The 20,220-nt window shown below is 43.3% G+C and overlaps 1 protein-coding gene across 1 annotated transcript in view; it reads left to right on the forward strand.

The window, feature by feature from the left end:
* ITGA9 (integrin subunit alpha 9) overlaps window positions 1-20,220 on the forward strand; it is a 343,148-nt gene that overhangs the window by 176,567 nt on the left and 146,361 nt on the right. Inside the window, exon 17 of the mRNA XM_020285519.2 lies at window positions 17,225-17,301. Within this exon, the coding sequence (XP_020141108.2) occupies window positions 17,225-17,301 (77 nt within the window). The remainder of the gene's footprint in view (window positions 1-17,224; window positions 17,302-20,220) is intronic.

The raw sequence follows: 20,220 nt of genomic DNA on the forward strand, positions 1-20,220 counted from the left end.
GTGGATGAATGATTTAATAAAAATAAGTCCCAACTATATGCTGCTTACAAGAGACTCACTTTAGCTATAAGAACACACATAAACTGAAAGCAAAGACATGAAAAAAGAATTTCCATGTAAATGGAAACCAAAAGAGAACAGGAGTAGCTATGCTTAGATAAAACAGACTTTAAGTCAAAAACTGTAAAAACAGACAAGGTCATTTAATGATAAAAGGGTCAGTTCAGCAAGAGGATATAACAATTATATATGCACCTGACATTAGAGCACCTAAATATATAGAGCAAATATTCGTAGATGCAAAGGGAGATGCACGCTGCAATACAATAATAGTAAGGGACTTCAGTACCCTACTTCTAGCAATGGACAGATCATCCAGACAGAAAGTCAATAAGGAAACATCAGACGTAAACTGTTTACACTCTAGACCAAATGGACCTAAAGACATTTTCAGAACATTCCATCCAATGGCTGCAGGATACACATTCTTCTCAACTGCACATGGAACATCCTCCAAGGTAGATTATATAGAGTAGGCCATAAAAAAGTCTTAATTTAAAAATGATGAAATCTTATCAAATATCTGTTTTCTCCATAATGGTATAAAAACTAAAACTCAATAGCAGGAGGAACCTTTGGGAAATTCACAAATACATCGAAATTAAATAATATGCTCCTGAAGAACCAATGGGTCAATGAAGAAATTAAAAGGGAAATTGAAAAAAAAAAACTTTGAGACAAACAAAAATAGAAACACAACATACCAAAACTTAAAATGGGGTGGGATTTTCAGCAAGCACAAGAGTATATGGAAGAGAAGTTTCATGATAGCAGAAGTATTCTCTCTTAAGTAGAAGTTGAACATCCCTGGACTTTAACTTTGCAACTGTGGAGAAGGATACAGATATATAATTATGACACCTGGCTCAACTGTGAACAAGACTCATGTAGCCACAATAACATTAATTAGCACTATTTATTGGTTTTTGGTATGTACAATCAAGCCAAAATCAGAGCTATGGTGATAGTATAAAATGCAAATGTTATCAAATTTGACTATATAAAGGTAAAAGTATAACAGAAGTTATCTTTAAAATCTTAAACTTTTAAATTGGCGAGTCCAGAGGTATTGCAAAACTTGATAAAGCAAGAAATAGCTGCCTATTACTAAAAATTGCAGAAGTCACCAGAGCAGTGCTTCTTAGGGTGTGGTCCCTGAACCAGCAGCATCAACCTCTTTTGGCATCTTGTGAGAAATGAAAATTCTTGGGCCCACCCCAGACCCACCGAATCAGAAACTCAAGGGGTGGGCCCTAGTCATCCGTGTGAGCACCCTTGCAGTAGAGGAGATAAAGGAATGATTTGCCTGTCAGAATCAGGAAGGGGTGTGGGGAGGTTGGGAGGGATACTCTGTAAGTGAGATAAATTCATGTCTATCATGGAAGGAATAAAATAAGGTTATGTATAGATCTGATAAATTGAGGCGTAGTATTGGCATGTTTTCTAGAGAGATGGAAATAATCATCAAAAGAAACATAGACAGACATGGATGACAGTGGTTGCCCCTGGAGAGCAGGACTCATATGGGGAGGTGTGTGGTGGTGGGGGGGGGTGTTATTATTTTTTTAACCATGTGATTCTTTAGTTGAAATTAAAAGAAAAGAAAAGTATTGTTCTTAGATTGGGAAGATTGTCCTGGAGCCTGAGAAAAATTCTAGGAGAGCCCTTCTCGCTTATTCTCCTTTTCCTGACTGTGGGAGGGAAAAAGATAATTTAATGATCTCCCTCCATGTGTCTTCCAGATGTTGGCTCGGTTTGGGGGAAGACAGATTCTGAGAGCTTGCCCCACTCTGGGAAACAGAGCTGATTTTTAACCTGTGTGTATATATCCAGCAGTTCCACGCAGAGCATCTCACCTCTTTCACAGGAAGGACTAAACTCATAAGAGCTCTTTAGGTCATGTTGCCAGATAGCATTAGGGTTTCACTACTTTAAATGCTTTAATCTCTCCACCTGAAAAGCACTGAGCCTGTGCACAGGACTGGACAGAGAGGTGGATTACATCATGGTGATCCTTTAGAGTTGGGATCTGCCCCACTGATGGCCTAGTTAAAGTGGCATAGCTGCACAGTGACTGTCACATGGAGACAGTGACTCATGCATGGTAAGGCTTACTGATGAACACGGGTTTTTTGCAGTGAGTTGAGAGTGTGTAGAGCAGGAAGGAGACCACACCTTCCTCTGCTATATGAAGAACAGTCTTGGGAAAAGAGGGGATCTGGGTAAGGCTTTGGTATTAGGCTCTGTGAGTGAATAGTGGGGTTGCCACTGACGCTGAGACAGGGTTGGGATTCTGGGTGCTCTGGGGGTCATGGTGCTCTCATGCTGCAAGCCTCTGTAGGACACACAGTCTGATGAGGAGACACTTCACCTTAGCATTTAAGGAAAGCAAGCGCATGCCTCTCTCTGCTCAGAAGGGGTTGGAGGGAGGTGGATATTTGATACAAAAAAAAATTTCTTTTTTTTCATTACCCCTAAGAGTATTTAAAAGGACAATAAATCCAGAAGTAATTCAGTCAATTGTGTGCCTACTTTATGTAAGACCTCAATGAAAAGATAAATAAAATATTGCTGTCTTCAGTGGACTTACAGTCCAGAAAGAACTTATAGGGTGAGATTCAGGTTAATGTGTACAAATTTCACTCCAGAGACCACTTCCAGCTGAGGAGAAGGAAACATTCTATGGAGAAAGGGAGAATTGGCCAGAGCCTCAAGGGAGAAGCAGGAATTGGACACTCAGGGATGGGGGCGAGGGGAGTTGGCAGCTGACAGAGGAGGAAGCCTAATGGATGCTAAAGGTCTTCCACATGGCTGACTATCTAGTGAGAGGAAGGGCAGTGGCCAGCAGGACTGGAGACTTGGTCACACATCTAAGGCTACTTGTTCACTGGCCAAGGAGCTGGACTTGATTCTCTAGGGGATAGAAGACCATTACATCGTTTTGAGTTCAAGGAGATCAGAGACGTGCTTCAGGGAGATTGGTCTGCCTGAGTCTGGGGAGGCCAGTTAGAAACTTGTCATAATAGCCAGGGGCAGGCCTTGCAGCTGTGTCCTTGGAGGTTCTGCCTGATGTGCCCAGAGAGTTGACTCATAATTAGTTACTGGCTGGTCTCAGCTGCTGACACAGAGCGCATGGCACTAAATGAAGCAATCACAGAAAGCCCTGTCTGGTCTGTGTGCTGGGAAAGAAGCAATGCTGTCCTTGGACGGGTCACCTGAACAGCCCTTATCTTTCCCTCCTCAGTGCCTCAGTGGAGGTGCCAATGGCTATGACAGATGTCCTGTCTTCAAACCCTGTACAAAGAGTAGGCTTTGGAAATTATAACTGTGTTCATGCTTCCTCAGGAGGTCCCCAGAGAGATCTGGCTAGGGCTGGGCTTCCAGGTTGCTCCCTGTTGTAGTCAGAATGCCCCCCCAAAGATGTCTACACCCCAACTCCTGGATCCTGTGATAATGACCCACTACGTGGCAGAAGGGACTTTGCATGTGTAATTAAGCTTTTGGACTTTAAAATGGGGAGATTAGCCTGCATTACTTCAAGTGGGTCCAGTCTAATCCCACGAGCCCTTAACAGCTGCAGACGTCCTTCAGCCGGAGGTGGCGGGAGGAGGCGGAACAGGCAGTCACAGACAGGAAGCACAATGCCTGGCTGGTTTTGGAGATGGCGTGTGCAGTGTGACAGGAATGCGGGCAACCCTCAGGGCTGGGAGGGGCCCTGGGTGAGTGTCAGCGAGGAAATAGGAACCTCAGTCCTGCAGCCACATGGAACAGGCTTCTGCCAACAACCTGGACAAAGGGGGAAGTAGATTCCCCTACCGGGCCTCCAGATAAGAGCCCAGGCCAGCCGATGCCTTGATTTCGGCTTGTAGAACCCGGGGCAGAGAGACAAACTCAACCCACCGAATTTTTGACTGAGGAATTGCGAGAGAATAGATTTGTATTGTTTTGAGCTGCTAAATTCACGGTGATGTACTGCTGCGCAATAGAAAATAGTGTATACACAGTACAGCCCACACCTCGGGACCCCGGACCCCTTTCTTGCTTGGCTTCTCTTGGCAAGGAGCACACGCTTCAGAGTGAGGGCTCAGGGCCCTCTTTCCACCTGTCACTTGCATGGCCGTCATCTGCTCTGCCAGCCTCCCGGGGGGTTGTGGGGTTATACGAAATAATGCCTGAGGAGCACAGAAACGAGGGGCAGCACTAGGTTCTGCCCTTCCCTTCCGGGAAGCTGGCTTCGTGGCAGCGAGGTGAGGAGAAAGTGAGGCAGCCCACGGGGGTGAGCCTGCCCCTGGCTCTGGAGGAGCAGGTGTGCCACGGACGCCGGTTCCTTTGCTCTGAGTGCGCTTGGTCTCAGCTGGCCAGTGGGTGGGTCGCTCCCTGGCTGCGGGCGGTGGCGCTGCCTGAGGGTTCTGGTCGGTTCCTCAGGTGGATCTCTTGGGATCTTTAGGACCTTCTGGCCCTCGCTTGTCAGGCCCAGACATGCCTCTTGGCTGTCCCCATTACGGGACACAGAGGGATGTCCCCTATAACCAGTACTAAGAGCCAGCCCTCCCACTACAAGCCCACATAGTACGTGAGTCCCTCTTCTTTGCTTCATAATCTGCTGCCACCCTCTAGGCCAGGCTGCCATTACTTGTCACCTAGACCAGAGCAATTCCCTACATCATCCCCCCTCCCCCAGTAGCTTTCCTCACCATTAGAAGAAAGTCTCGACTCCCGCTAAGGCCCACAGAGACCTGCACAATGGGGCCCCCACCTCTCCAGCCCTGTCCAGTGCCACCCGAGTCCTGCACTCCAGCCACACTCAAGCTCACCAAGCCCTTTCCTGCCTCAGGCCCTTTGCATATGCTGGTGCCACCTCCGTAGAGCTCTTTGCCACGCTCTCCCCAAGGCCAGTTCTTCAGTTTCTAGGTCTCAGCTTAAATGTTGCCTCCTCAGAGAACCATCTCCCTATTACTGTGTATTCCCTAACTTAGCTGCCTGTTGATTCCTTCATGACACCTATCACAATTTGTTACTTTGTCTAATCATTATATTACCCTCTCTTGAATAGAAGCTCAGTAAGGGCAAGGCTCTATTTTATTTTATGTATTTATTTATTTTTTAAGAGACGGGTGTTCTCACTGTGTTACTCTGGTTAGAGTGCAGTGGTGTCATCATAGCTCACTGCAGCCTCAAACTCCTGAGCTTAAGCAGTCCTCCTACCTCAGCCTCCCCAGTAGCTGGGACCATAGGTGGCTGCCACCACACCCACCTAATTTTTCTGTGTGTGGAGAAGGGGTCTCCCTATGTTGCCTAGGCTAGTTTCAAACTCCTGGCCTCAAGTGATCCTCCTGCCTTGGCCTCCCAAAGTACTGGGATTACAGGCATGAGCCACCAAGCCTGGCCTATTTTATCTTATTTGTTGTTGATCCCAAGCACCTAGCACAGTACTTGGCCTGTAGTGGATGCTCAGTAAATCTCTCTCAGTTGAAAGAGCCCTTCTGAAAAACCACCAGGATAGGTTGTTCTGCAAAGATTGGACATTGTATTCCCAGAACTGCTTCACTGGCAGATTCAGCAAAGCTGTGCAGTTAAAGGAAATGTGCTTCTTGGTCCTTCTGGGCATTCCTCATGGGCAGGAGAGCATGGCGTGTGATTTATGGTGACTTACCCACACCACAGTACGTTTGTGTGTGTGAGTCTACTTTTCCAAGGAACAAGATGGAGAAAATATGGCTGGTGAAAGAAAAGGCATTGGCTTGGTTGAGAATTGTCACTTTATCTTTCAAGTGAAAAGTCAGCTATTTTACTGTAATATTAATTTTTAACTATGTTGAAGCTATATACTTTGGGTCTCCAATGTGCTGGAAATTGTTACCCTCTGTTCCTCCCACCTGAGATCCCCTCAGTGCCTGTGCATGTAGGGCTATAGCTCATGCTATGAAAACTCACTGTTTGCACAGCCTGGACATTAGGTAATACTTTCCAAGCTGAAGTGCCCAGCTGGCTTAGCGTGCAGTTATTTATAGCTGCAAGGTTTATTTTCATTATCATTTTTTTAAGAGATAGGGTCTCACTCTGTCACACAGGCTGGAGTGCAGTGGCATGATCGGAGTTCACTGTAATCTCAAACTCCTGGGCTCAAGTAATCTTCCCACCTGAGCCTCCAAGTAGCTGGGACTTCAGGTGTGTACCACCACCCAACTTATCATCATATTTAAACTTCTCTGCAGAAGGAATGGAAGACTGAGAGGTTGAGAGAGTAGAAGAGGAGAGAGAAGAGTAACTTCAGACATCAGAACCAGACAGGCTTCCATGACCATCTAGCTTGGAGGATTCCAGATTGCATGCCTGGATTCAGAGGGGCAGTGTGGCCAGCTGGAGGGAGAAGGGGGTTAGAAGAAAAAGTTCCTACCTTCTGTCCTTGTTTGAATCAGGCCAGCACTACTATTATAGGCATCAGCTTCTGGGTAAATACTCTTTTCAAAAAGGGCACCATGGGGGAACATGTGTGAAAACCACCTAATTTCAAATACAGATGAGAAAATACAAGCAGTTCAACCATCTCGCTGACCAGAGAAGTCTGGCCATGTCCCCGTCTCAGGCTTCCTCTCCAAGGTTATACCCAAGAGCAAAGGAGAAGGGACTCCACCTATCAAAGGCTGGGCGGTAGCCTGAAGTGACCTATTGAATTTGCAAAATTTCTTCTTTAGTGTTATATTTGATTTTTGCAGTTTGTGGGGGGGGGGGAAATGTGTTCTAGTCTTCTGAATCTCTTTTCTCAGCAGAAAATAATGATTTTTTTCTAAAAACGTTCAAGCTTGTTGGGTTGTCTTCTATATTGTCTTGTGTTATTCAAAACCTTGCCTAAAAACATGGGTTTTTAGGGGTGTGCAAGCACTTCCAGTGGACAGACTCTGGATGGTGAAGAAACATTTTCTTCTCTTCTGAGATGATTTAGGAAATCATATGCAAGGTACTTGTTGTTCTCAGTTATACCTGAGGCCTTATTTGGGGATGTTCTGCAGATAGACAGGAGAAGTCTCTGGGGCCTTCTCCAGCTTCAGGGCCATCTTTCTCCCAGTTGCCTGCCCACGTCTCACTTAGCAGCTTTTAGAAATGCAGCTAGCATGCTGTTGCCTTCTCTCTGACAGCACCAGCCCCTTTATTTGACCTCCCTGATTCTGTTTTATGCCTCTTCTTTTGACTAATTAACAGCAACTTTAAGAAAGAAAAAAAATGAAATGTAGAACATAAAAGATTCCAGGGTAAACACCAAGGAGGAGCATTTCCAGCCTTGGGAGGCAAAAGGTCCCTGGAAGAGAATTTATAGCTGATATTAAAAGTTAGGATTGTAGATGGACGTGAAATGTGGCCCATGAAAGGCCACCCAGTGCTGGGAGGATCTGGAAAGGGCACTGGGCTGGGATTCCAGGGCCTCGCTGAAGAGTCAGCCCTACTCCATCATCATGGAGGTTGAACTGGATCACCCAAACGATGCCGGTAGGCAGAGGGGACCGTTCCACACCCTGCAGGGCCGTGGAGTAAACCAGAGGATGCCCAGGACAGAAGAACTTATTACTTCCAGTTTTTCCACAGAGGCATAATAAGCAAAATTGCTGCCGTGTTTGTGTTCAGAGGAAGACCAACAGGGCTGTTTTTCTTCCCATGATTTCAAAATCTGAAAGGACAATTTATGCAGACCCTGAGACAAGAAGGAATTTTTCAGCTTTAATTTTATGAAGCATTTGTCTTTCATTATTCTTGAGGATGTGACAGTCCTTGAAAAGCAAACTGTGTCTGTATGGCCTGATTTTAAATACCAGGCAATGAGCCTTTTCCTTCCTTCACTGGGCCAAGGGTAGAATAGAGATGAAATTCCTGGGACCACCCTGTGCTCTTCTGCTGTACCACATGAAGGACAGCTTTGGATTCTGGAAAAAGAACATTGAAACAGAACTGGGAGGGAGAAACCTCTTATGCTCAGGTCATGGCATTTATACAAAAATGTTTGAATACTGTGCTAGGTGTTGGGGGTTGCGGACATGAATTACATGGCTGGGGGCCTCTGGGAAGTTATGCGGGACAGTGAGAGGGACACAGGTTCAGAAATGCCACTCCTGTTGTCCAGGCAGAATGCAGCAACGTAAAGGCAGAAACCCTCTGTGAAGTCATATCGCACATCAGAAAACGTATTACTCATTTTAGCTTAAAAATAGCCTTCTTGTTTGGTCCCCTTGGGTGGGATTTGAAAAGCATATATTCCCACCCAATCCAATTGTCCTGCTTTTCTCAAGCTTCAGCATGGGATTTGGTTACCATAGGAACCCTATAAACAGTGTCCAATCCACGTTAGTAATTGTATTTTTGTTAAAGCAAATATCACCAAGTCCAAAAATCTAACCCTTGTCTGAACACGACAGCTGGAATGGGCTGAGAATCCTACTTTCTATTAGATCAGAAGGGAAGATTTTCTGGCACAGATTTAGGTAGGAGAAATGGACTCCCCCATGGCCCAAGCACCTAGATGACATGCTCTCTGAAGTCACCCTCAGCCAGGAGGAGCCATTGAGTGCCAACCCCAAATCACATGTCCCCGAGGCTGCGCTGGCCGTGGTGGCCATGGCTTTGTGAGAAGAGCACAGCCAGCTCCAGACTGTGTGCTCTGACTCAGAGGGAAATGCAACTTGAGCTGGAGCCACTATATATATATTTTTTTTCCTGGCCTGAAGAGAATGAAGAAACCAATAGCCAAATATTCTAGAACAGGATTCAGCAAACTGCAGCCCATGGGCCAAATCAGCTGCTGCCTGTTCTTATAAATGCAGTTTTATTGGAGCACGTCCATGCCCACCCCTTCAGGTACCGTCTGTGGCCGCATTCACAGGTGAGCAGTGTGGCTGAGACCATGCAGCCCACACGCCCAGATCGTATACTCCCTGACCCTTTCCAGAAAAAGTTTGCCAGTCTTGTTCTAAAAGAACTAGAGTAAGGATTTAGTGAGAAGCTGGAGACAAGGGTTTTTGTTTGTTTGTTGTTGTTTGTTTGTTTGTTTTAAATCCTGCATTCTCCAGGGAAACCTGAGGGAGCCAGCAGGGAAATCAAGTCTGTGAGCTGAGAAGGCCACTGAGTGTCCATCCAGTCCTCAGCTCTCTGAAGCCTGGGGCAGCAAAGAGTTGTCTCCCGAGAAAAAGGCTTTAACCGCCTTTAATCAGGCAGGAATAAGTGATGATGGCTTTTTAGATCTGTTTGCATTTACTGGAAAGGCTTCTTCCAGGGAAAGAAAGAGACGGGGCTTTTGCCAGCTAGCAGGTGGAGGCTGGAGGGAGGTGGAAGAAACTGCTTCCAAGCGGAGTTTGGATTTGTCTACTCGGAGCAGCCAAGCTTGTGTTTGCCAGAGGACTGAGGGGGATGTGGGTAAAAGTGGGCAGAGGAGCTTTGTAGAGGCCCAAGTTGGAGCTGCTGGGATTGTTTCCTGAGAGGAAAATCAGGGGTTTGGCTCACTGGTTTCATGGAGAACCTGTACTCTTTGTACTTTGTACAGAGGAAAAATAGTTTTACTTGCCTCTGGACACTGTGTTGTCGCCCAGCCCTCTGAGGCTTCAGTCTGCTCGCCCTCCTGTCCCACAGTGATGCCTTTCAGCCCTCAGGAGATGAGCTGGCCTCTTGCCCAGAGAGACTAAGCCAGAGCACAGGCACTCTGAGTTTCAACCTCAGCTCCCCTGTGCATGACATGTGTTTCTTGGTTTCCTGGTGTCTTGCTTTTTTACCTATGAGACACCTGCATTCTCAGCCTACAGAGGGTCTTGCCTAAGGCAAGGCTTGGATTGTGCAGCCCACTTTTGTTCAGAATGTTGCCCAAGTTAGGGGAGGCCATTAGATTGGCTGTGAAATTTAGTGACTTAAAATAACAGTCATTTTTTTGTTCATGAATTTGATTTTTTCATTGTTTTTTGTTGTATATATTTCAGGTATATAACATGGTGTTTTGATCTATATACATAGTGAAATGATTGCTATAGTCAAGGAAATTAAAATATTCATCTCATATAATTTTTTTTGTTTGTTTGTTTTTGGTGGTAGGAACACTTGAAATTGACTTTGAAGGATCACTTGAAATCTTGGCAAATTTCCAGTATATAGTACAATATTATTAACGATAGTCATTAGGTTGTGCATTAGGTCTCTAGACTTATTCATCCTATGTAACTACAGCTTTGTATCTTTGACCAATATCTCCCCATTCCCTGCCCTCTGTTAACCACTAGGGTTCTACTTACTGTTTCTATGTATTTAACTTTTCTAGATTCAATAATAAGTGAGATCATGCACTAATACTTTCCATGTCTGGCTTATTTCACTTAGCATAATGTCCTCCAGTTTCATCCATGTTGTCCCAAAATGGCAGGATCTCCTTTTTAAAGGCTGAATAATAGTCCATTATGTATATATACTACAATTTCTTTATGCATTCACCTGTCGACAAACAGGTTTTTCCATATCTTGGCTATTGTGATTAATGCTGCAATGAACATGGGGATACCTCTATAAGGTCCTAATTTTATTTTCTTTGGTTATATAATCAAAAGAGGTATTGCTGGATTATATGGTAGTTCTATTTTTAATTTTTCAAGGAACTTCCACAATGGCTGTACCAATTTACATTGGCACCAACAGTGTACAAGGGTACACTTTTCTTCATACCCTTGCCAACACTTGTTATCTCTTGTGTTTTTTAGAATAGCCATACTAACAGATATGAGATGATATCCCATTGTGGTTTTGATTTGCATTTCCCTGATGGTTAGTGATATTGATTTTTCAGCAGAAACCTTGCAGGTCAAAAGGGAGTGAGATGATATATTCAAAGTGCTGAAATTAAAAAAACTATCAGTAAAGAGTACTATGCCCAGCAAACTTGTCCTTCAAAAATGAAGAGGAGATAAAGACTTTAACCAAAGCTGAGGGAGTTTACCACCATTAGACTTGCTTTATAAGAAATGCTAAAGGGAGTTCAAATTGAAATGAAAGGATTCTAAACAGCAACAAGAGAATGTAATAAAATAGAAAACTTGTTGGTAAAAGTAAATATATGGACAAAACCAGAATATTATAATGCTATAAAGGTGGTAGGTAACTTGTTTTTAATTCTATAATAAAAGCTAAAAGATAAAAGTATTAAAAACAATTGTAACTAAATTATATTAATTGATACATAATATATAAATAGGTGTAAATTGGGACATCAATAGCATATAATGTGAGAGGAGGAGAGGGAAAACCAGGGAGTCCTTTTATGCACGTAAAGTTAAGTTGTTAGCAACTTCTAATAGACCATTATAAGATATTTTATGTAAGCCCCTTGGCAACCACAAAGAAAATACCTATAGAAGTTATGCAAAAGAAAAAAAAAAAGAATGGAATTAAAATCTTATCAATACAAAAAAACAAAAAAATGGAACACACACACACACAAAAACCAGCAAGGGAGAAAAACAGGGCAAAAGGATTACAAGACAAATAGAAAACAGTTAACAAAATGGCAATAGTAAATCCTTCCCTACCAATACTTACATTAGGCTAGGTTTGGTGGCACGCATCTATAATCCTAGTACTTTGGGAGGCCGAGGCAGGAGGATCACTTGAGACCAGGATTTTGGGGCTGCAGTGAGCTATGATCATACCACTGCGCTCCAGCTTTGGTGACAAAGCAAGACTCTGTCTCAAAAGACAAAAAAAAATCCCAAAACCAAAAAATTTACTTTAAATGTAAATGGACTAAACTCCCTAACAAAAATATATGGAGTGGCTGAATGGACAATAAAATAAGATCAAACTGTATGCTGTCAACAAGAAGCTCACTTTAGATCCAAGGACACATGTGGGATAGAAAAAGATATTTCGGGCAAATGCCAACCAAAAGAAAGCAGGAGTGAGCAATATTCATATCAAAGCGAACTTCAAGCCAAAAACTGTCTCTAGAGACAAAGAAGGTCATTACATATTGATTAAAGGGTCAATTCAACAGAAAGATATGACAATTATAAACATATATGCACCCAACATTGGACCACCTAAGTATATAAAATGAATGTTGACAGATCTGAAAAAAGAAATTGACAGCAATACAGTGATAGGGGATTTCAGTACTCCATTTTCAATACTGGATAGAACATCTAGGCAGAAAATCAATAAAGCAGCAGCAGACTAGAACCATGCCATAGACCAAATGGACCTAGCAGACATATACAGACGTTTCCATCCAATAGCGGAAGAATACTTATTTTTCTCAAGTGTACACGGAACATTCTCCAGGACAGATCACATATTAGGTTACAAAACAAATCTTAACAAATTTAAGAAAATCAAAATCATGCCAAGTAACTTTTCCAACCACAGTGGAATGAAACTAGACATCAATAACAACAGGAAAATGGGAAAATTGCTTGTGAATTTGTTAGTTTGTAATTTAGCAGGACTTGGTCAAGACAGCTCATCTCTGCTCCATATAGTGTTTATCAGCTGGGGCAGCTTGGTGAGGCTGGAGGACCCCACTGAGTGTCCCCTTTTCATGTGATTCACTCACATGGTCTGCAAGTTGATGTGGCTGTCATTCTCCATGGAAAGTTTGGGTTTCTTTGATGCAGAGTGGCTAAGTTCCCAGAACAAATGCTTCAAGAGAACTAGGAGGAAGCTCTATTGCTTTTTATGACCTAGCCTCAGAAGTCACATAACATCGCTTCCACTGTAGCCAGAAATCCACCCGGGTTCCAGGGGAGGAAGCATCAAACCCTGCTTTTCTATGGGAGGAATGTTGTCAAAGTCACATTGTAAGAAATGTGGTGGGAGATACTGTGGCATTGACTCTTGGAAAACACAGTCACCTACACAGAAGTAAATTCACATTGACTCTTTGTCTCCATTGTCTCCTTATTTCACCATCAACTGGGAAGCCTGTGGTGTTCACTCATTCACATTGTAGTTGGCGCTCACATTTAGCAGTGTAAATGCTATTATTTTCATTTTACAAATGAGGAAACTGAGTCCTGGAGGGAAGAAAAGTCAATTTTCTTAATGTAACGCAGTTAAACTAGGGTTTGACTTTTCATTTACTAATTTCTTGGCTAGTGTATTGTCTTTTTTTATCTGTAGATATAGATATATATCGATTGATGTAGATATATATCTATATCTGTGTGTGTGTGTGTGTGTGTGTATATATATCCTCATTTAGCTCTCACTTGTAAGTGAGAACATGTGGTATTTATTTTTCCATCCAGAGATACTTAGGATAATGATCTTCAGTTCCATATAAGTTGCTACAAAAGATGTTATTTCATTCCTTTTTATGGCTGAGTAGTACTCCATGGAGGGAGGGTGTGTGTGTGTGTGTGTGTGTGTGTGTGTGTATGTGTGTGTTTATACACACACCACATTTTCTTTATCCACTCATCAGTTGATGGGCACTTAGATTGGTTCCATATCTTTTTAATTGTGAACTGTGCTGGGATAAGTACTCTGGTACAGGTGTGTTTTTGATATAATGACTTATTTTCCTTTGGGTAGATACCCAGTAGTGGGATTGCTGGATCGAATGGTAGGTCTATTTTTAGTTCTTTGAGGAATCTCTGTACTACTTTCCATAGCAGTTGTACTAGTTTACATTCCCCAAAATAGTGTATAAGTGTTCCCTTTTTGTGGCAATTATGCCAACATATGTTTTGTTTCTTTGACTTTTTAATAACAGCCATTCCTACAGGGGTAAGGTGGTATCTCACTGTGGTTTTAATTTACATTTGTCTGATAATTAGTGATGTTGAGCATATTTTCATATATCTTTTGGCCATTTGTCTATCTTCTTTAGAAAGAACTCTGTTCATGTCGCTCACCCACTTTTTGATGGTTTGTTTTTTTCTTGTTGATTTGTTTGAGTTCTTTGTAGATTCTGAATATTAGTACTTTGTCAGATGTATAGTTTGCAGATATTTTCTCCCATTCTGTAGTTGGTCTGTTTACTCTGTTGACTAATTCCTTTGTTGTGCAGAAACTTTTTAGTTAAGTTCCATTTATTTGCTTTTGCTGTATTTGTTTTTGGGGTCTTACTCATAAAATCTTTGCCTAGGCTAATGTCTATAAGAATTTTTCCTATGTTTTCTTATAGAATTTTTATTGTTTCAGGTCTTACATTTAAGTCTTTAATCCATCTTCAATTAATTTTTATATATGGTAAGAGATAGAGATCCAATTTCATTCTGCATTTGGCTATCGAGTTTTCCCAGCATTATTTATTGAACAGGATGTCCTTTCCCCAGTGAATGTTTTTGTCTGTTTTGTCAAAAATCATTTGGTTATAGCTAACTGGTTTTATTTCTGGGTTCTCTATTCTGTTCCATTGGTTTATGCGTCTACCTTTATACCAGTACCATGCTGTTTTGGTTGTTGTTGCCTTATAGTATAATTTGAAGTCAGCTAATGTGATGCCTCCAGATTTTTTCTTTTTGCTTAGGATTACTTTGACTGTTTGGGATCTTTTTGGATCCATATGAAATTTAGAATTAATTTTTCTAGATCAGTAAAAACTGATGTTGGAATTTTAATGGAAATTGCATTATCTTTTCATGATAGTTTGTGCCTAATTTTAGTTGGTCAGTGTAAGCACTCATATAATCTGTGTGTATATGCACACACCATATATATATATAGGGCAGACTCAGTGCTTACGCTTGTTGGATGGAAATTCAGCAGCATTAGAGGATTTTACAGCTTGAGAAGGCAGTTTCAAGGACAGGAAATAAATAGCAGAGTTCAAGAGAAAGTCAGAACAAGGAAAATGGACATTTACAAAGCAACCAATTCCTCATTGGGAGGCTTTGCGTCTCACAGGGCTGAGGGACAATTGCTTTCTTGGAGGTGGGGAGGCACAGCTTTGGCATTGATGAATAGTGTGCTAGCGCTCCCCATTTGAGTGGTCACTCCACCTCTCAGGGCACCATGTGGTCTCTCAATGTTGACAGAACAGCAAATACATGCCAGGCCCTGAGGGCAGGTACAGAGATGAACTAGATCAATACTACCCCCCATCCTCTTGGAGCATAATTTTAGCAGAGGAGACTAACATTAGACATGTAATGATAAAATTGATTAGTTATATTGAGATGAACAGTAGAAGGAGAAAGTACACGGAACTGTGGGAACTAAGCACAGGTGCCTGAGCTTTTGAGTCCCTCAGGGATGCAGTCTTGATTTGCCTATTGAAAGATGAGAGGATGTGTAGTGGGTATGACAGGAGGAGGAATTTTGGGATCAGCTTGTAGGGATGCCCTGGCGTGAGAAGTTGTAAGGCCAGTCCGAGGGTTGGCTGGCATGAGAGAGCCAGGGCAGCAGAGGTGAGGAGGGCAGGGGCCAGATCTCACAGGCTGTGTGTCACAGGATGGATTTGTCACATCCGGCTCTTCAGTTCTCACTGCTTCCCACCCACTTCCCACCCTTGCATCCTATATGATGTCATGATGTCAGGCTCTCTCTCTTGCCTGTGAGATGGGAAAAACACGTGTGAGCAGGGGACTGTACCCCAGGGTTTTGTGGGACCTGAAGCTTATACAATTTGGGGGAGAGGAGCCTTGAAGAAAAAATGTGAAATTATAAACACAAAGTTAGGTGCAAGGCCTCAGGAATGGCTGTGTCAGTGAGGGACTTCCCAGCCCAAGTTTCCTTAGCTCGGTTGGGAGCAGTCTTTAGAGCTTTCCCTCTGTTCCTAAAGCTCATGAAGTCCTCCTGTCATCTCGCCTGAGATGTTCATGTAGTCCTGCCACCCACTTCCGCCTCTTTTCTCCTTGGTTGAGATAGCTAATAAAGAACAAATGTCTTACATTGAGATCTCCTGGAAATTTGGCTCTCTCCTTGACCCCAGTAGTGTCCAAAAGAATATGGGAATTTCCTCTTTTTGCCCAAGACTTCCATGATACTTTCCCCTGTAATCAAAGAAGGGAATGTTGGCTGGGACACTTTATTCTTTTGGAAATGTGGCACAGGAATATGAATTTCCACAGGCAAAATTACTCTGTCTGCTTGAGTCTAGACTGTCCATTGGCCAACAAGTTTTCTGGAGCCCACGCTGGTGCTCCGAGATGCCGCCTGAACTTATTCTGTGGGAGTGGAACAAATCACCTGGAACTATGTTTTGTGGGAGGGAGGAAACTCACAACCATGAGCAATGACAATGAGGAAGGTTAATAATAAGTAAATTACAGCTGAAAAACGGCAACAGGCTCTTCTCTCCAAATCCCACCGAAATGATCAAAGCCATCTAATGATAGTGAAAAGTGTCTGTCCTCTGGAACTTAAGGAGGCTGCTGACATAGATCAGAAACGTCAGAGAGGTTGAGACCAGATTAAGGGGAAGACTAATAAGCCCTCCACATAGCATCAAGAGAAGGAAGCTCTAATCCCTCCCCAAATGCTGCTCCTGGTATCCTGACCAACCTCCACAGATAGGCCCAACCTCAGGCATATCTGGCAAGAATCTCTGGAAACATGTTGGTTTTTGCACACCAAGTATCAGGCCCAGCACTGGGTGGGACTTTGACCTTTGAGGCCCCATCTTGGTTAGAGAAAAGGTATATGTCCCTGTTAACCGCTGGCTTTCCCACCAAGAAACTGAAAGAATCCTTTCTGCTCTGTTGTGGTGCCCTTAGCCTAATGGGCTTTGACCTTTTCCCTTTGGGTCTAAAAATTCAGTACAGTCCTATTGCTGAGGCAGAAGCTATCTCACATATAAGTTTTCCACTGACCCAAGAGAGCACATGGTGGGAAATGACCCAGACTACAATCTAAGAATTCTTTACTCAGCTGGATTATTGTCCATGTAAGAGCATCTAAAAGATACTCTCAGATAAGCAAACAGAAAGGACACCTACCATGTACCCTTCTTGAAAAAGCTACTTGAAGAGGCACTTCGGAAGACCAGGAAGTGAATCGTGTAAGAAATGCACTCGTGAAATCAAAACCACCGTTGATGTAGGCTTCCTTGGAGCCTTGAGAAGTCCCCTTACCATGCTGGGGGCTGGTTTCTTGGAGGTGGGCATAGAGGGTTTGAAGGGTGCAGGGGAAGAATGAAGGGAACTTGCTATTATTTACTCATTTGCTGTTAAATCCCATCTCAATCTTCCTGTCTCTCTCACAGACTGTTTTTGAAAGGAATTGCCATTCAGACGATTGTGCCGCTGACCTGCAGCTTCGGGGTAAACTCTTGCTCTCCAGGTATGTCACGGTTCCTGTCACGACATTGTGCCGAGAAACCCGTTTTTCTTGACTCCAGGCCCCAAACCTGCATGTGCAGATTTGCCCACTGAAGAGGGTAAACAGAGTTGGTGGATTGCAATGACATTTTGTGCTTTTTAAAAAAATGTATATTATAAAATAATTTTAGCAGCAGCTGTTATTTTGGAGAGACAGTTTGGGTTTGGTTTTGTTGGCAACTCCTCATAGCTCACAATTTAACTTATATTTCTAATTTCTGTTGAGTATTTGTGTGTGTGTGTGTGGGCGCTGTTTTGTGTTTGCTTATTGTATTAAGTTGAATCATGTGAACTTGCCAATTTTTGACCTTTGGGACAATTTCATATGATTCAGCCTATTTTTATATAAAGGTTTTTCTTACCCCACCGCCACTTAGTAATGGTGTCTGCTTTAACAACAAGTGGTGTTTCCGTGGTAGGACAGGGTGACAAAGAGCAGCAGGCTGTCCTGATTCAAGTGAACAGACAGTCTTGTTCACTTGTGAACAGTATTGTGAACAGAACAGTATTGTTCCAGGATTTCCTCCTTCACTACACGAATCCCCCAAGGCTAAACGTGAACTTTAGGGACCTTCTGCTTCCTCTTTGCCAACCTTTTATTGTAGATTTCTTTTAGGATGGAGATGCTGGTCCTGAATTATTTAGCCACATACCAGAGCACGGTTTCCTTTTGAAACAGTTTCTTCTGAAAGATTGTTTTAGCCTTGGGGCCAGAAACCCCTCTGTAAAATTTATCACCATATCTTAAAAACAGTTTTGATGACTATTTTCCAAAGTGCCATAGTGTGTCCCTTGCTTGTAAGTATGAGAGTTAAGTTTGGATGGGATGAAAAGAAATATCTCATCATGAATCAGTGACCACGCTGGGACATTTTTACTTATGATGATAAATTATCTTTTATTCATCAAAGGAAAGAAAGTAATACTAAGATTCCTTTTCTTCTATTTGAGTTTATTGGGGGAGAGTGATGTAATAACCACCCAGACACACACATGCACACACAGACACAAATACTCCTCCAAACCACTTAAATATTAATTAGCATTATTTTTACTTGGGGCAAGAGTAGTAGATTAAAGTACCACATGCTTTGCCAAGCTTAGAAAATTACTTAAAACTCCTGGAGTGAATATTGGAGTTGTTTAACATTAGCAAGAAGGGCCTCCTGGGATTATTAGAGAAACCATTCTAAAAAGGGTTCATAAAATATCAGCTCATTAATTTTTATTTTAAAAAGATCTTCCAAAAAAGAATTTTGGGGAAAAAGTAACAAGAAACAAAAATATATGGATTTGTTTTATCTTGAGGCAGACTGTAAATGCTGGAAATTTATTTTGGATCATAGAAAACTTCATGCGGTGGGAAAATGTTCTCTTGCCCCAAGGTTAAATACTAAGTTAGAAAAGTTGCAATGCTCATGCTACTTAATAGATGGTCAAATCCATCTCTATTCAGTTGTTCTTTTTGTATATTAAGATGGAAATTTCAAGGCTTAGTAAAGCACCTGTGGCTAAAGCTGCCTCTAACTGCCCCTCCTGGCCTTTCAAGAGCATGGTCAGAGTCAGTTACGCTTTGTGGGCCCACTAGTCAGTAATGCTAGAACAACTAGTATGGTGGCCAGGGTCCAGACCCCATATGTGACCGCTACCTATTGCCACAAAAAATGCTACACAAGAGATCACCCCCAAACTCAGTGGTGTAAACAGTAATCATTTATTCGCATGGATCTGCAGGTCAGCTGTGGGTTGGCTGGTCCAGGCTGGATTCAGCTGGCTCTTGGCGACTTGTTCAGGCATCTGGGTTCAGCAGAGAGTGGGTTCTAGGGTCGGTAATGCATCTTAGCTCTACTCCGTGTGCCTTCCATTGTTACCCTGGAACCAGTGGGCTAGCCTGGGCACCGTCTTCCCACGGCATGGCAAAGGCGTGAGAGGGCAAGCAGAAATGTCCAGTGACTCTTAAAGCCTGGGCTCAGAACTGGTGCATTGTTATTCAGTCTTGTTCTGTTGGTCACATGGCCAGACCCAAGGTCAAGGGAGGAAATATTCTCTGCCCCTGTAGTGAGAGGACCTGCCAAGTCACACAGCAGAGGGCATGAGCATAGGGAGAGGTGAAGGACGGGGGCCCACGATGCAGTCTCGTACACTGCATGAAGACAGTGCAGCCCTGTCTCTTACCCTGATGCCTTGCAATTGTCAGGGCTATTTCAGCCTTTCTTGCAAGTCCATCTTCTTAGAACTCAGACATGAGATCCGGAGACTGGGTGAGGAGATGTTCTGAACCTCAGAAACAATGTCCTTGGACCGAAGCTCTGAGCCTCTCCTTAGGATGAGTTATTTCCTGGGAGGAACCCCCTGGTCTCTCAAAACAGCCTTCTGGCTGGCTGGCTCTGTTCAAGAAACATTCGTTATACTCCTGGGCGGGCCCATAGCTGTTCCCCCAGGAGCCATCAGAGAAGTGTTAATTGATATTTGGATAAGTAGAGATGCAAAACCAAATCTGTGGTTTCAGTTGTGTTGGCTTCTCCAGACCTTCGAGTGTGCACTCCTCAGAGCCAGGCACAACGGGGGAGGGCACAGTCAATAAACCGCTAGTGGAACCAGGTTCTGAATTTGGTTGACTGAGGCTTAGTGGCTTGAACTGGAGGTGAGCTGCTTTGGTTGTCATTTAAGTCTCTTCATTCATTATGGCCTGGGATAGGGTGTGCATTCCTTTGTCATTGGAGCCAGGCAAGTACTAGGCAGCAGGCTTCAGAAGTGAGCCACAGGTGGGCCCTGCTCCTGCTGTGCACCATTAGGGAGGGAGAGGGGCAAGGGACTGGATGATAGTGGCACCTCCTGGTGAGTTCTAGGAGAGCGGTGGGCAGGTTATTACGGGGCCATG

Source organism: Microcebus murinus, chromosome 1 (genome assembly GCF_040939455.1).
Source record: "Microcebus murinus isolate Inina chromosome 1, M.murinus_Inina_mat1.0, whole genome shotgun sequence".
In the NCBI taxonomy this organism is placed as follows: domain Eukaryota; kingdom Metazoa; phylum Chordata; class Mammalia; order Primates; family Cheirogaleidae; genus Microcebus; species Microcebus murinus.